Source organism: Chelon labrosus (genome assembly GCF_963514085.1).
Source record: "Chelon labrosus genome assembly, chromosome: 7".
NCBI lineage: Eukaryota > Metazoa > Chordata > Actinopteri > Mugiliformes > Mugilidae > Chelon > Chelon labrosus.
The window spans coordinates 2,042,203-2,057,546 of record NC_140343.1 but is presented as its reverse complement, the minus strand read 5'-3'; the positions used below and the strand labels follow the sequence as shown (position 1 = coordinate 2,057,546).

The following is a 15,344-nucleotide window of genomic DNA, read 5'->3' as shown; positions in this document are numbered from 1 at the left end:
TTCTCCACGTGTTGATTTGATCTGCTGGGCAGCTAATCTGCTTCAGAGTGACTTTAATATTTTTCTGATGTGTAACAATGACTTATAAAAATATAGTGTTTAGTTACTAGGTTTATTAAACAGGTTGTATTCATTGTTCATTCATTGTTTTATAGAAAGCCTTTTAGTTCAAGGAGAGTACAGGAGGCCTGAGGCCTTGGTGCCACCTCAAGGAAGATACTCCCTTCCTCCAGAGAATAGATAACATGCTTATTGATAGGCAGCATGATGTGTACTGAAGATAATCTATCATTGTGTATTAATACTGCTTATTTTTTCTCTTCTCTGAGCTCCTCTCCTATAACTTTGTGTTGTGTGAGATTCTGTGCACTGTTTTACGAAAGAAATGCTGACTTCAAGATCCTCATTGATTCATTTTTTTCATCTCACAGTTGCTATTATTGTTTGTGCATCTAACTGTATTCATATTATGTATTTTAAAAATGTAGTTTTAACAGTTTCACCACAAATAAATGTATTATTATTTGTTAAATCCTGGGAGCTGCACAGAGAGTTGTGTAAGATCAAGTGTTTATCACAGAAGCAGAAAAAACAAAACAGGTAATTGTATTTTCTTATTGTTTTATATGATTTAATTCCTCCTTTACATAATTACATTTTAGATGTGTGAAGATTTTCTTAAAAGGCGACTATGAACGACGTACCATTGAGCACATGGTGTATTTTCTAGTAATAGAAACTCACTGGACAACATGAAGCATCACTTGAAACTGAATCTGAACTCAAGAGCAAATAGTATGTAAAGTTATGTAATGTACTTTATTCATATAGCACTTTACAACAACCCACAGGTGAACCAAAGTACTTTACAAGAGACCAAACAATGATTAAAAAAAACACCAGAAAACAAGTGCATGAGTAAAAGTAAGATAAAAAATAATAAAAAACAATAAATAAGAGAATAAAAGTGTCAAATTGTCTTAATATCTCTTGTTTTTGTAACTTTAGTTTTAACAGTTGCAACACAAATAAATGTATTATTATTTGTTAAATCCTGGGAACTGCAAAGAGAGTTGTGTTAGTTCATATTAATTGAATTCAAGACTTTAAACAGCATCAGGTTTTGATAAAAGGATCATTATAAACTTATTTTTCAGGCCATGAAGACCAACATCTTCCTGATTTATCTCCAGTCTTGTTCCATCTTTATTTTGGCTCTCAGTGCTGCAGGTTGACCAGAAACTCCTCAATTTCTCCACACATCCGGCTTCTGTTTCTTTCTTTGATCATCTTCAGGCGCTTGATGCTGTCCTCCCGATGTGAGGATTGTTGTGGTATCTCTGCTGCCTTCATGTGGTATTCTGTCGACTTTTGTTCCTCGTTTTGCCTAAAATATAAATACTTTGCATAGCCATTGTAAACCATCTGTTTCTCTTCGTCATCCAGATCCCTTTCTAGCAGATTTCTGAATATCAGGTCCCCCTCATCTTGGCGATTTGACTTTGCATACATGTTTGCAAGATGTATTTGCATTCTGAGTGAAGAATGAGGATAGAGAGAAATGGCTTCCTCAAGGAGACTGATGGCTCTGTTGATCATGCTGTGGTCCAGAGGATTGTCCCTTTGAGAAAAGATCTGATTTTTGTAGAAGATTGCAGCACATCTCTTGAGGTAACGCTCATCTGGATGTCTTTCCAGAGCCTCCTCTGCCAACTTAATAGCTTCATCCATGGATAAATGCTTTCTGTACAGCCACAGTAATGGTGTGAACCCACTGAAGCTGCTAACTGGTTTTCTTAAAATCTTTTCAGCCAACTCACGTGCTTGTTCTTTAATGTTTGTTTCTCTCTGAGCACATGTCTCAAGGTAAAAAGCAGCAAGGTACAAGTTCTCTGGATCGTGTTCTTTGGCTTTTACCATTTCCTCCAAGATGTCATCCCCCAGCTCAATGCCACTGTACTTGAATTCAGTTACTAATGCTAACACACGGCTGGTCTGCCACTCCACCCTGTCCGGCTGCATCTTGAAGGCTCTCTGGAAGTAATCTGCAGCCAGCAGCTTTTTGTCTGAACAGAATATCAGGGTCCAGGCCTTCTCAGCGTAGATCTCTGGATGCAGCTCATCCTCTGATGGAGATGGGTACTCGTTCATCAGGGCGTGGACCTTTGACAGGTACTCCTCACTCTTTGCTCGTTCTCCCAGGTGGTGGTGCATCCAAGCCAGGTTCCCGTAGTTCACCACCAACCAGGGACCATCTGAGACTGTGTTCATCTGGTGGAAGGCCTCAGTGGCCCTGCTGAAGAAGCTCTGGGCCTCTTCAATGAAGCCCAACTGATAGTGGATGAACCCCTGCAGGTTGTAAATGTGACCCAGCCAGCTGTTTCCTTCCTCTGTACCAATGTCCTCCAGAACGCCTCTGACGTAAAAAAGTTTGGACCTTCTGGTGTCCAGATCCCAGGTGAAGTGGCTCTGGAGGGCCTCCAGCTTGGACTCCAGTGTTCGCTGAGTCTGAGCAGCACTGATAGAGAATAAAAATGACAAATATTAAATCACATATACATGACAGCAATATGATGTGCTCTGTGGAAGGATGGAAGATAAAATAAACATAAAATAGCATGTGTAGGAGAGAAATGATGATGAATGATGAAGAAAATCTAGAAAAACTAAGAAAAGGAAAAGAGAGAAATGGAGTGCAAGTTAGAATATGAAGAGGAAGAAGTTAGTGAAAGAAAAAAGAAAGAAAGAAGACAATGGATAAAGAATTATTTAGACTTAGACTTAGATAAACTTTATTGATCCACAAGGGAAATTGCTTGGTCACAGTAGCTTAGTTGTACATAAAAACACACTCTTAAGAACCTCAGATAAAAAGAAAAAATTAAATTAAATAAAACAGAAATAAAAAAAATAAGTAGAATAAAATCTAGTAAGATAAAATAGAATAGTATAAGCAAACATGTACAAATGATCATATTGGCATTTGAACAAATATACAAGAACTAGAATATATAAGAATATAAATTATATACACAGGGTAAGGTGTAAGGTGCAATAGTGTCCATTAACATTAATAACATTGAGTTATCTGTCACAGAAAGGTGAGTTGTTGTACAGCTGGACAGAGAATGGTATGAAAGTATTTATTTATATGTTATTTATATATTTATATATTTATTAGAAAGAAAAGAAAATGCAATGAGTGTCAAACAAGAAGAGAGACTGAAAGAAAGAGGGAACAAGGGAAGGAAAGAAGAAACAGCATGAAAAGGAAGAAATGGATGAAAGAGATATAGGAGAGTAAAGATTAAAAGTAAAAAAAGAAAGTGAGAAAATGCAGAAGAAAGAAATTTATCAGAATGGAGGAACATCAATAAGTAAAAATGAAGAAAGGAATAAAAGACAATGATGAGAAAACTGAGGAAAGAGGACTAAAGGAGAGAAAAGCAAAGCTAAATATCAACAGAATCAGATGCTCACCTCATCATGTAGCTCTGATCTGGACTCTTTGAATCCACGTCTCTGTTCATCCTGTTTATATTCTACTTGTTTGGGTGGGGTCCAGTACAAATCCATGACTGTTCTAAGGCAACTGTGAATGATGTAACGTTGAGCACATGGTGCCCTTTCTGTTCCTGGTAATAGAAACTCACTGGACAACATGAAGCATCACTTGAAATTGAATCTGAACTCAAGAGCAAATAGTATGTAAAGTTATGTAATGTACTTTATTTACATAGGACTTTACAACAACCCACAGGTGAACCAAAGTACTTTACAAGAGACCAAACCATGATTAAAAAACACCAGAAAACAAGTACATGAGTAAAAGTAAGATAAAAAATAATAAAAACAATAAATAAGAGAATAAAAGTGTCAAATTGTCTTATTATCTCTTGTTTTTGTAACTTTAGTTTTAACAGTTGCACCACAAATAAATGTATTATTATTTGTTAAATCCTGGGAGCTGCACAGAGAGTTGTGTTAGATCAAGTGTTTATCACAGAAGCAGAAAAAACAAAACGGGTAATTGTATTTTCTTATTGTTTTACATGATTTAGTTCCACCTTTACATAATTTTTTAGTTACATTTTAATTGAATTCCAGACTTTAAACAGCATCAGGTTTTGATAAAAGGATCATTGTAAACTTGTTTTTTCAGGCCATGAAGACCAACATCTTCCTGATTTATCTCCAGTCTTGTTCCATCTTTATTTTGGCTCTCAGTGCTGCAGGTTGACCAGAAACTCCTCGATTTCTCCACACATCCAGCTTCTGTTTCTTTCTTTGATCATCTTCAGGCGCTTGATGCTGTGCTCCCTATAGAAGGATTGTTGTGGTATCTCTGCTGCCTTCATGAAGTATTCTATCGACTTGCGACTCTTGTTTCGACTGAAATACAGAAATTTGGCGTTGTAGTAAAAAAGCATCTGTTTCCCTTTTGGATCCAGATCACTTTCCAGCAGATCATCATATATTTGATCAGCTGTTTGTGCATAGATGTTGGCAAGAAATATTTTTCTTTTGACTGAAGAATGAGGATAAAGAGAAATGACTTCCTCACAGAGACTGATGGCTCTGTTGATCATGCTGTGGTCCAGACGATTGTCCCCTGGAGATAAGATCTTCATTTTGTAGCAGATTGCAGCACATCTCTTGATGTAACGCTCATCTGGATGTCTTTCCCGAGTCTCCTCTGCCAGATCAATAGCTTCATCCATGGATAAATAGATTCTGTACAGCCTCAGTAATGGTTTGAAACCACTGTAGCTGCTAACTGGTTTTCTTAAAAGCTTTTCGGCCAACTCACGTGCTTCTTTTTTAATTATTTTTTGTTTTCTCTGAGCATGTGCCTCAAGGTAAAGAGCTGCAAGGTACAAGTTCTCTGGATCGTGGTCTTTGGCTTTTTCCATTTCCTCCAAGATGTCATCCTCCAGCTTAATGCCACGGTACTTTGAGGCACTTACTAACGCTAACACGCGGCTGGTCTGCCACTCCACCCTGTCTGGCTGCATCCTGATGGCTCTCTGGAAGTAATCTGCAGCCAGCAGCTTATCGTCTCCATAGAACTTCATCAGGGTTCAGGCCTTCTCAGCGTAGATCTCTGGATGCAGCTCGTCCTCTGATGGAGATGGGTACTCGTTCATCAGGGCGTGGACCTTTGACAGGTACTCCTCACTCTTTGCTCGTTCTCCCAGGTGGTGGTGCATCCAAGCCAGGTTCCCGTAGTTCACCACCAACCAGGGACCATCTGAGACTGTGTTCATCTGGTGGAAGGCCTCAGTGGCCCTGCTGAAGAAGCTCTGGGACTCTTCAATGAAGCCCAGCTGATAGTGGATGAACCCCTGCAGGTTGTAAATGTGACCCAGCCAGCTGTTTCCTTCTTCTGTGCCAATGTCCTCTAGTTTGTCCCTGAGACGGAAACGTTTGGACCTGCTGGAGTCCAGATCCCAGGTGAAGTGGCTCTGGAGGGCCTCCAGCTTGGACTCCAGTGTTGGCTGAGTCTGAGCAGCACTGACAGACAAGAAACAAGAAGAGAGTGAAGGAAAAAGGGAACAAGGGAAGGAAAGAAGAAACAGAGAGAACATGAAAAGGAAGAAATGGATGAATGAGAAATAGGAAAGAAAGAAATGTGTCAGAATGGAGGAACATTAATAAGGTATAAAAGGAAGAAGGGAATAACAGACAATGATGAGAAAACTGAGGAAAGAGGACTAAAGGAGAGAAAAGCAAAGCTAAATATCAACAGAATCAGCTGCTCACCTCATCATGTAGCTCTGATCTGGACTCTTTGAATCCACGTCTCTGTTCATCCTGTTTATATGCTGTTTGTTTGGGTGGGGTCCAATAAATATCTATGAATGTTCTACTAAAAGGTAATTATAAATGATGTAATGTTGAGCTCACAGTGCATTTTCTGTTCCTTGTAATAGAAACTCACTGAACAAGATATTATTTTAAGTCTATTTTAAGCAGGAAGTCGGCTAGTCTTTGATCATGTGACAATAACAACATGGACGCCTCCTAGAAGACAGGTGAGGAGCCCAGTTGGTCACTGCAGCAAACTAGCAGCAGTTCAACCTTGAGCACATGGTGCATTTTCTGTTCCTTGTAATAGAAACTCACTGGACAACATGAAGCATCACTTGAAACCAGAAACTGATCTCAAGAGCAAAATGTTCCATAAAACCATACAGAGTGTAGCCACGTCACAATATGTTCCTCTCTGAGATTTACTATTGGGTGGGACGTTTTGTGACTGCTGTAAAATTAATATAGTTATAGGTAAAGATTATCTATCTTTTAGATTATTAAATGTCTACAGATTAGCCAACCTGGTGTCCTGGCCATATTTTGTAAAAAGTCTTTCTTCTCATCTGCATCCAATATGTTATTTTCTCTGGGGTCACACAGCTGTTGATTTCACAAAGCCACATTTTAATTGACAATCGTCAAAAGGATTTCTGTTAGTTTCTTGGCATAATTTGTCTCAAGATTAGAATTAGTAAAGTCCCCTAGTTTCACATACCCCCTGCCAAAACCCCTGCAGTTTAGAACACTAAGAGGTGATATACTGGAGTTGTAATTATGTAATTCATTTTGGGTAATATACAGCTGAAGCAGGAAGTTGAATTGTATCAGCCTATGCCTAGCATTTAAAGTAGAGGTGATCCCATCTCTGCACAAGTTCCTCCATAACTGCTCCTCAGTAGTTATTCCCAGGTCCTTCTTCCATTTGACCCTTGATTTATCCATATCTGGTATTGATAAAATCAACATAAGAGCTGTATACACCCTAGAGATAGTTCTAAATGATGGTTGGCCAGCATGACACAAACACTCAACTGGTGATGTGGGAGGGGTAATTTCCAATCTCCTTTTTGATTGGCTTTAGTAAAGTCACGTAACTGGAGATAACTAAGGAAATCTTTATTTGTCAGACTGTACTTTTCTTTTAGCTGTTCTAGAGACATAAATACTCTGTCTTTATAGCAGTGTTCGAGGTGGCAAATACCCTTCTCCTGCCAAGATCTAAAGCTGCCACTCTGAAGGATCATTGGTAGCAATCTGTTTCCCCATAATGGAGTTTATGTGACAGAAATCCTTCTATCTTAAAGAGTTCACAGAGTTTATACCAAACCTGGATTGAATGGATGATTAAAGAATTATCAGTTGCAGTTTTGATATACAGTAAGTTTGTTGGTGTCTCCTCTTTCATCTGAGACCTGATTAAGTATGTTCAGATATTGCTCTCAGGTGTGTTGGTTGTGGAAGGAACTGAAAGTAGGTCAGGAGTAAGTTTTTTATAGTATGCTAAGTTATGTTGGTTTACGTAAAACTTGTGACTGCAGAGTGGCAGACTATATGATCTTCATGGTTGTCTGTAGAATTCCTGTTTGTTATGTTATCATATTGAGTTCAGGAGAAGTTAATTGATGTTTGTAGCTAATGGTTGGACCAGAGGGAGGGGCTGAAGCTATAAAACCTCTGGCCACCAAGGCCGGAGAGAGGGAGTCGGAGGATGATGCTCAAGGTATAGAGATCTCATGAAATGTTCACAGAAACAATTTTCAGTTATTTTTCCCATTTTTTTGTAAATAAAAGCACACTTATCTTTAGCAACCAATGCCATCTCCACGGAATATTTGACTCAGTTTTTGTGAAATAAGGTGGCAGCGGTGGGATGGCCGGTCGCAAAGTCAAGCGTGTGTTTGAAAAATGGACTGGACAAAGGTCCCAGGTTTATCACAGAAGCAGAAAAAAACAAACAGATTGTATTTTCTTATGGTTTTATTGTTGTGATTTTTTTGAGGAAAAAACGATTCATGGTTTTCTTTTACTTTTGTTAATTTTGACATTTTAATGTAAAACAAAAAGCATGAATGAACATGAGGAAGAAATTAAAGGACAAAACACAAGACTAATCTTGAAGAAAGTCAAGGTTCGTCGTACAATTTGATCTGTAAGAAAATATGATGACATAAAGAAACTCAAACATATAATCAATGAAGAAGTGTTTTACATGATTTACATAATTTCCTCTAAAAGTAAGATTTGAATTGAATTCAAGATTTTAAACAGCATCAGGTTTTGGCACCTTGTTGGCCAGGCGACTCATACTCCTCAACTGCAAACACCCTCAGCCTCCATCTGTCCTTACTGTCTATTAGACTTTAAAAGCTTAGATTTACCCTCAATGGCTCCTTAAACTCATTTGAAAAAAACCTCTCTTAAATTATATTGAATCATTGACATTTCTGCCTGATTGTGAAAACTGAAAGAATGAAAGTCCTCTCTGTCACATTTCACTGTCATGTTGTTGTCTGTGAAATTGCTACCAAACAAGAAAGTCTGATTTATCTCCAGTCTTGTTCCACCTTTATTTTGGCTCTCATTGCTGCAGGTTGACCAGAAACTCATCGATTTCTCTTCGATACTGGTTTCTGTCTCTGGCCTTCCCCAGATGCCTGATGCTGTCCTCCCGATAGAAGGATTGTTGTGGTATCTCTGCTGCCTTCATGTGGTATTCTATCGACTTTTGTTCCTCTTTTCGGCTGAAATATAAATACTTAGCGTAGCCGTTATAAACCATCTGTTTCTCTTCATCATCCATATCCCTTTCTAGCAGATTTCTGAATATCAGGTCCCCTTCATCTTGGCGTTTTGACTTTGCATACATGTTTGCAAGAGCTATTTGCATTCTGAGTGAAGAATGAGGATAGAGAGAAATGACTTCCTCACAGAGACTGATGGCTCTGTTGATCATGCTGTGGTCCAGAGGATTGTACCCTGGAGATAAGATCTTCGTTTTGTAGGAGATTGCAGCACATCTCTTGAGGTGACGCTCATCTGGATGTCTTTTCAGAGCCTCCTCTGCTAGATCAATAGCTTCATCCATGGATACATAGTTTCTGTACAGCCTCAGTAATGGTGTGAGCCCACTGTAGCTGCTAACTGGTTTTCTTAAAACCCTCCTAGCCAACTCACGTGCTTCTTCTTTAATGTTCGTTCCTCTCTGAGCACATGCCTCAAGGTAAAGAGCAGCAAGGTACAAGTTCTCTGGATCTTGTTCTTTGGCAATTTTCATTTTCTTAAAGATCTCAGCCGCCTTCTCATCGGTAGGTTGCTTGAAGGCAATTACTAATGCTAGTACATGGCTGGTCTGCCACTCCACCCTGTCCGGCTGCATCCTGATGGCTCTCTGGAAGTAATCTGCAGCCAGCAGCTTTTTTTTTGCACAGAACTTCATCAGGGTCCAGGCCTTCTCAGCGTAGATCTCTGGATGCAGCTTGTACTCTGATGGAGATGGGTACTCGTTCATCAGGGCGCGGACCTTTGACAGGTACTCCTCACTCTTTGCTCGTTCTCCCAGGTGGTGGTGCATCCAAGCCAGGTTCCCGTAGTTCACCACCAACCAGGGACCATCTGAGACTGTGTTCCTCATCTGGTGGAAGGCCTCAGTGGCCCTACTGAAGAAGCTCTGGGCCTCTTCAATGAAGCCCAGCTGATAGTGGATGAACCCCTGCAGGTTGTAAATGTGACCCAGCCAGCTGTTTCCTTCTTCTGTGCCAATGTCTTCTAGTTCATCCCTGAGACAGAAAAGTTTTGACCTGCTGGAGTCCAGATCCCAGGTGAAGTGGCTCTGGAGGGCCTCCAGCTTGGACTCCAGTGTTGGCTGAGTCTGAGCAGCACTGATAGAGAATAAACATGACAAATATTAAATCACATATACATGACAGGAATATGATGTGCTCTGTGGAAGGAAGAAATTGGCGACAGACAAGAAACAAGAAGAGAGTGAAGGAAAGAAGAAACATGAAGAGGAAGAAATGGATGAATGAGATATATAAAAGAAAGAAAGAAAGAAAGAAATGTATTAGATTAATAAGGAAAAAAGGAAGAAAGGAATAAAAGACAATGATGGTAAAACTGAGGAAAGAGGACTAAAGGAGAGAAAAGCAAAGCTAAATATCAACAGAATCAGCTGCTCACCTCATCATGTAGCTCTGATCTGGACTCTTTGAATCCACGTCTCTGTTCATCTTGTTTATATGCTGCTTGTCCAATAAAAATCCATGAATGTTCTACTAACAGTTAATTATAAATATGATGCATTTTCTGTTCCTTGTAATAGAAACTTACTGGACAACGTGAAGCATCACTTGAAATCGAAACTGATAGATACATATACTTTATTGTTTCTAGTGGAAATTCACATGATCTCAAGAGCAAAATGTTCCATAAAACCATACAGAGTGTAGCCACGTCACAATATGTTCCTCTCTGAGATTTACTATTGGGTGGGATGTTTTGTGACTGCTGTAAAATTAATATATTCATTCATTCATTCATCTCCTATACCCGCTGGAGTCTATCCCAGCAGTCATCGGGCGAGAGGCAGGGGTACACCCTGGACAGGTCGCCAGTCCATCGCAGGGCTAACACAGAGAGACAGACAACACACTCACACTCACACACACCTACGGCCAATTTAGAATCACTATTTAACCTAACCAGCATGTCTTTGGACGGTGGGAGGAAGCCGGAGTACCTGGAGAGAACCCATGCAGACACAGGGAGAACATGCAAACTCCACACAGAAAGGCCAGCCGGCCCATGGATTCGAACCGGTGACCTTCTCGCTGTGAGGCATAAAATGAATATAGTTATCGTTAGAGATTATCTGTATTTTAGTTTATTAAATGTCTGCAGCTCTCCTTAGAGCAGGGGTGTCAAAGTGATCCGTGAAAGGGCCACTGTGGCTGCAGGTATTCATTCTAACCATGCAGCACCCATGCAGTGGGTGTGGCTGGCAAGTTTTTGTTCCAATCAAGCAAGAGGACACCTGAAATGACTGTGTGAAGGCAGTTCAGTTGATTGATTAAGCCAAGTCAAGTGTGCTGCTGCATGGTTGGAATGAAAACCTGCAGCCACAGTGGCCCTTTCACGGATCACTTTGACACCTGTGCCTTAGAGAGTGGGGCACTGATCAGCCACAACATTATGACCACTGACACGGGAAGTAAATAACATTGACCATCTTTTGTTTAATATTTTCATTTAGATTTTTTTCAAAAGAACAAAGTTACAGTTACAAACCGACAGGACAAAACATCCTCCATGAGGAGCTGCGGGGCCTGCGAGTTTCACGGTTTTGCGCAACCTCAACGCCAACTGGAAAAACACCTACAGAGACCTATAACCAACTGAAGGGCCTTTAACACCGCTGGATGAGACCAGAACAGAGAAGTAAGGACCAGCTGGGGGAGACTATAATGTTGGAGCAGCTACTGCAGGTGCTTCCTCCTCGTATCTGGACATCATGTTTGTCTCTTACCCCTTACGTGGGTAAGGGAACACGAACCACAAGATGGGCTGAAAGTAGCAAACCTGGCCATGCAGTACCTGAATGCCAGGAGAGGGACAACGGTTTGAGACTAGAGACAGCAACCGGCTAAAGGACAGCTTTCCAAGGAACACTGAAGGTAATCGGGGGGCAAATGACTTGGGACAAACAGTTCAGTCAGGCATAAAGACACTGGTACGCTATCAATGTCAGCAACAGGGACACAAAGCATCTGTTTGCTCTCTGAAGAAACCAGAATTGACTGGAATGTGTTATGTGCCAAGAAAAAGTGGCTGTAAAGATGGATTTAACGTTTCAGTTAAATCCTGGGAGCTGCACAGAGAGTTGTGTTAGATCAAGTGTTTATCACTGAAGTAGAAAAAAACAAACAATTAATTGTATTTTCTTATGGTTTTATTGTTGTGATATTTTTGAGGAGTTACTTAAAAACATTTCAGGGTTTTCTTTTACTTTTGTTAATTTTGACATTTTCATGTGAAACAAAAAACATTAAAGAACATAAGGAAGAAATTAAAGGACAAAACACAAGACTAATGTTAAAGAAAGTCAAGGTTAGTTCTACAGTTTGATCTATAAGAAAATATGATGACATAAAGAGACTCAAACGTATAATCAATGAAGAAGTGTTTAACATGATTTACATAATTTCCTCTTAAAGTTACATATTAATTGAATTCGACTTTAAACAGCATCAGGTTTTGATAAAAGGATCATTGTGACCTCCATTTATAAATGTCTAATCCAGCTGTCTCTGTCCCTGTGGTTCTAAGTATCTTTAACATATTTGTGTCCTATTCAGGCTATAAACCAAACCTCCATAAGAGCAAAGTCTTTCCCATCAATTCTCAGGCCAAAGATATACCCCCGTCTTCTTTACCTTTCAAATATGCTACAGACAGATTTAAACATTTGAAGGTGTATATTACAAATTCAATCAATTGACTTTTCTCCAGAAATCTTGGAGGGTGGCCCAATTTCTTACACTATTACTGGTCCTGTACTATTCATAGACTTTCATACTGGATTAACAACACAGCAGACGAAGAGCACCCTGCATGGGGGGATATGGAATTTGTATCCTAGTCTAAACTCTCTCTTTGTTCCCCGGTTTGCTCCCAGCTCCCTTTGACTGCCTCCATCTTTACCTCCAGCTCAGTGGCAGCTAACTCTGTTAAAATCTGGATTCAAATTAGGAAAAGCCTAGGCCTCCATAGGGCCTCAGACCTCTTTAGTCCCTTGGTTGTAAAGGACCTTTACAACCAAGGGACTTTTATGTCCTTTTCTGAGCTCTCAAAGAAATTGGACTTTCCTAAATCCCACCTTTTTCATTTTATTTAGAATCAGAATCCCAAATTCCCTAGTCGCCCCCCGGAAACTTGTTGATTCATTATTGGCTCTTGATCCTGAACAAAAGCAGCTAATTTCTGGCATTTATAGCCATATCAGTTTTACTACTGACACCCCAGCATCCGGTCTTAAGGACTCTTGGGAGCAAAAGCTTGGCACCACACTGCCTGAGAATTATTGGCAACAGGTCTTACGGTTAGTTCACTCCTGTTCAATCTGCACAAGGCACGGCCTCTTAGAGTGTAAAGTTGTACACAAAGCTTACTACACTAATTTGAGGCTTTCTCAGATTTACCCCAGTCTAACTTACTAATGTTATAGGTGCAGACAATCCCCAGCCGACCAGACCCATATGTTTTGGTTCTGTCCCAGGCTTGCCACATTCTGGTCTGAAATCTTCAAAACTCTTAGCACAGCACATAACACTACTATCTCTCCTGAACCTCCCTTGGCTTTGTTCGGTGTCCCCCTGCCGCCTTTTACCTCCAAAGTCACGCAGACTGTTCTTGCCTTTGCCACCATGTTGGCCAGGCGACTCATACTCCTCAACTGCAAACACCATCAGCCTCCATCTCATAGCAGGTGGATGAAAGAGGTGTTACTGTCTATTAGACTTGAAAAGCTTAGATTTACCCTCAATGGCTCCTTAAACTCATTTGAAAAAACCTCTCTTAAATTATATTGAATCATTGACGTTTCTGCCTGATTGTGACGACTGACCCCCTCCCAAGACCAACATCTTCCTGATTTATCTCCAGTCTTGTTCCATCTTTATTTTGGCTCTCAGTGCTGCAGGTTGACCAGAAACTCATCGATTTCTCTTCGATACTGGTTTCTGTCTCTGATCTTCTCCAGATTTCTGATGCTGTCCTCCCAATAGAAGGATTGTTCTGGTATCGCTGCTGCCTTCATGTGGTATTTAATTGACTTTTGTTCCTCTTTTCGGGTGAAATATAAATACTTTGCATAGCCATTATAAACCATCTGTTTCTCTTCGTCATCCAGATCCCTTTCTAGCAGATTTCTGAATATCAGGTCCCCTTCATCTTGGCGATTTAACTTTGCATACATGTTTGCAAGAGTTATATGCATTCTGAGTGAAGAATGAGGATAAAGAGAAATGACTTCCTCACAGAGACTGATGGCTCTGTTGATCATGCTGTGGTCCAGACGATTGTCCCTTTGAGAAAAGATCTTCGTTTTGTAGCAGATTGCAGCACATCTCTTGAGGTAACGCTCATCTGGATGTCTTTCCAGAGCCTCCTCTGCCAGATCAATAGCTTCATCTTTGGATAAATAGATTCTGTACAGCCTCAGTAATGGTGTGAGCCCACTGTAGTTGCTAACTGGTTTTCTTAAAACCCTTCTGGCCAACTCACGTGCTTCTTCTTTAATGTCTGTTCCTCTCTGAGCACATGCCTCAAGGTAAAGAGCAGCAAGGTACAAGTTCTCTGGATCGTGTTTTTTGGCAATTTTCATTTTCTCAAAGATGTCAGCTGCCTGCTCATCGGTAGGTTGCTTGAAGGCACTTAGTAATGCTAACACACGGCTGGTCTGCCACTCTACCCTGTCCGGCTGCATCCTGATGGCTCTCTGGAAGTAATCTGCAGCCAGCAGCTTTTTGTCTGCACTGAACTTCATCAGGGTCCAGGCCTTCTCAGCGTAGATCTCTGGATGCAGCTCGTCCTCTGATGGAGATGGGTACTCGTTCATCAGGGCGTGGACCTTTGACAGGTACTCCTCACTCTTTGCTCGTTCTCCCAGGTGGTGGTGCATCCAAGCCAGGTTCCCGTAGTTCACCATCAACCAGGGACCATCTGAGACTGTATTCCTCATCTGGTGGAAGGCCTCAGTGGCCCTGCTGAAGAAGCTCTGGGCCTCTTCAATGAAGCCCAGCTGATAGTGGATGAACCCCTGCAGGTTGTAAATGTGACCCAGCCAGCTGCTTCCTTCCTCTGTGCCTGTTTCCTCCAGAAGATCTCTGAGTTTAAAAAGTTTGGACCTTCTGGATTTCAGATCCCAGGTGAAGTGGCTCTGGAGGGCCTCCAGCTTGGACTCCAGTGTTGGCTGAGTCTGAGCAGCACTGATAGAGAATAAAAATGACAAACATTAAATCACATATACATGACAGGAATATGATGTTCTTCTTTACGTGCTATGTTCACATAATAAGTGTTTAGGAAGGAGGGGAGGACGAAAACTAAGACAAAGATAAGAGGAAGATTAGAAATATCGACGTGTTGTGAAAGAATAGAAAGAGGCAGTGAAAAATCTTAAATTGATCAATGAATGGAGAGAAATAAGGAAGTCAACAACAGATGAGTAAAAGAAGAATAGATCATAGCATGGAAGAAAAGAAGAGGATACATTCTGAAGAAAGTGAGACAAACAAAGGAAAGAAACGTGAAACAGATGAGGACAAAGGCTGCACAGAAATGAGGGACAGAAAGAGAACGGATGGAGGAAGAAATACTTGTACGGTAACAAAAACAGTACAGATATATTAACATACAGCCACTCACCTCATTGTTCAGCTGCCACGTGGAGTCTTTCTAAATACCTCTGGATTCTTTTCCTTTTGTACGCTGCTTCTGTGAGCACAACGTCATAAAAGTTGATAATGTTCAAC

The 15,344-nt window shown here is 40.6% G+C and overlaps 2 protein-coding genes and 2 pseudogenes across 4 annotated transcripts; all 4 read right to left on the bottom strand.

Annotated features, from left to right (window-relative positions):
* Positions 1–1,218: 1,218 nt before the first annotated feature.
* Positions 1,219–2,538, bottom strand: LOC311491102 (interferon-induced protein with tetratricopeptide repeats 2-like; the record flags this gene model as incomplete). The annotated part of the gene is made up of 1 exon (XM_084548969.1): positions 1,219–2,538. A coding segment is annotated over one exon (1,320 nt), but the record flags the coding sequence as incomplete, so codon positions are not given.
* Positions 2,539–4,223: 1,685 nt separating this feature from the next.
* On the bottom strand, positions 4,224–5,813 carry LOC311491101 (interferon-induced protein with tetratricopeptide repeats 2-like; annotated as a pseudogene). Its single transcript has 2 exons — positions 5,764–5,813; positions 4,224–5,514 (listed from the first exon to the last, which is right to left on the bottom strand). The product of its transcript is annotated as an interferon-induced protein with tetratricopeptide repeats 2-like (transcript).
* A 2,357-nt stretch (positions 5,814–8,170) lies between these two features.
* On the bottom strand, positions 8,171–13,292 carry LOC311491100 (interferon-induced protein with tetratricopeptide repeats 2-like; annotated as a pseudogene). The gene is made up of 2 exons: positions 13,199–13,292; positions 8,171–9,754 (listed from the first exon to the last, which is right to left on the bottom strand). The product of its transcript is annotated as an interferon-induced protein with tetratricopeptide repeats 2-like (transcript).
* Positions 13,293–13,498: 206 nt separating this feature from the next.
* LOC311490142 (interferon-induced protein with tetratricopeptide repeats 2-like) lies at positions 13,499–14,806 on the bottom strand (the record flags this gene model as incomplete). Its single annotated transcript, XM_084547499.1, has 1 exon — positions 13,499–14,806. A coding segment is annotated over one exon (1,308 nt), but the record flags the coding sequence as incomplete, so codon positions are not given.
* Positions 14,807–15,344: the final 538 nt, after the last annotated feature.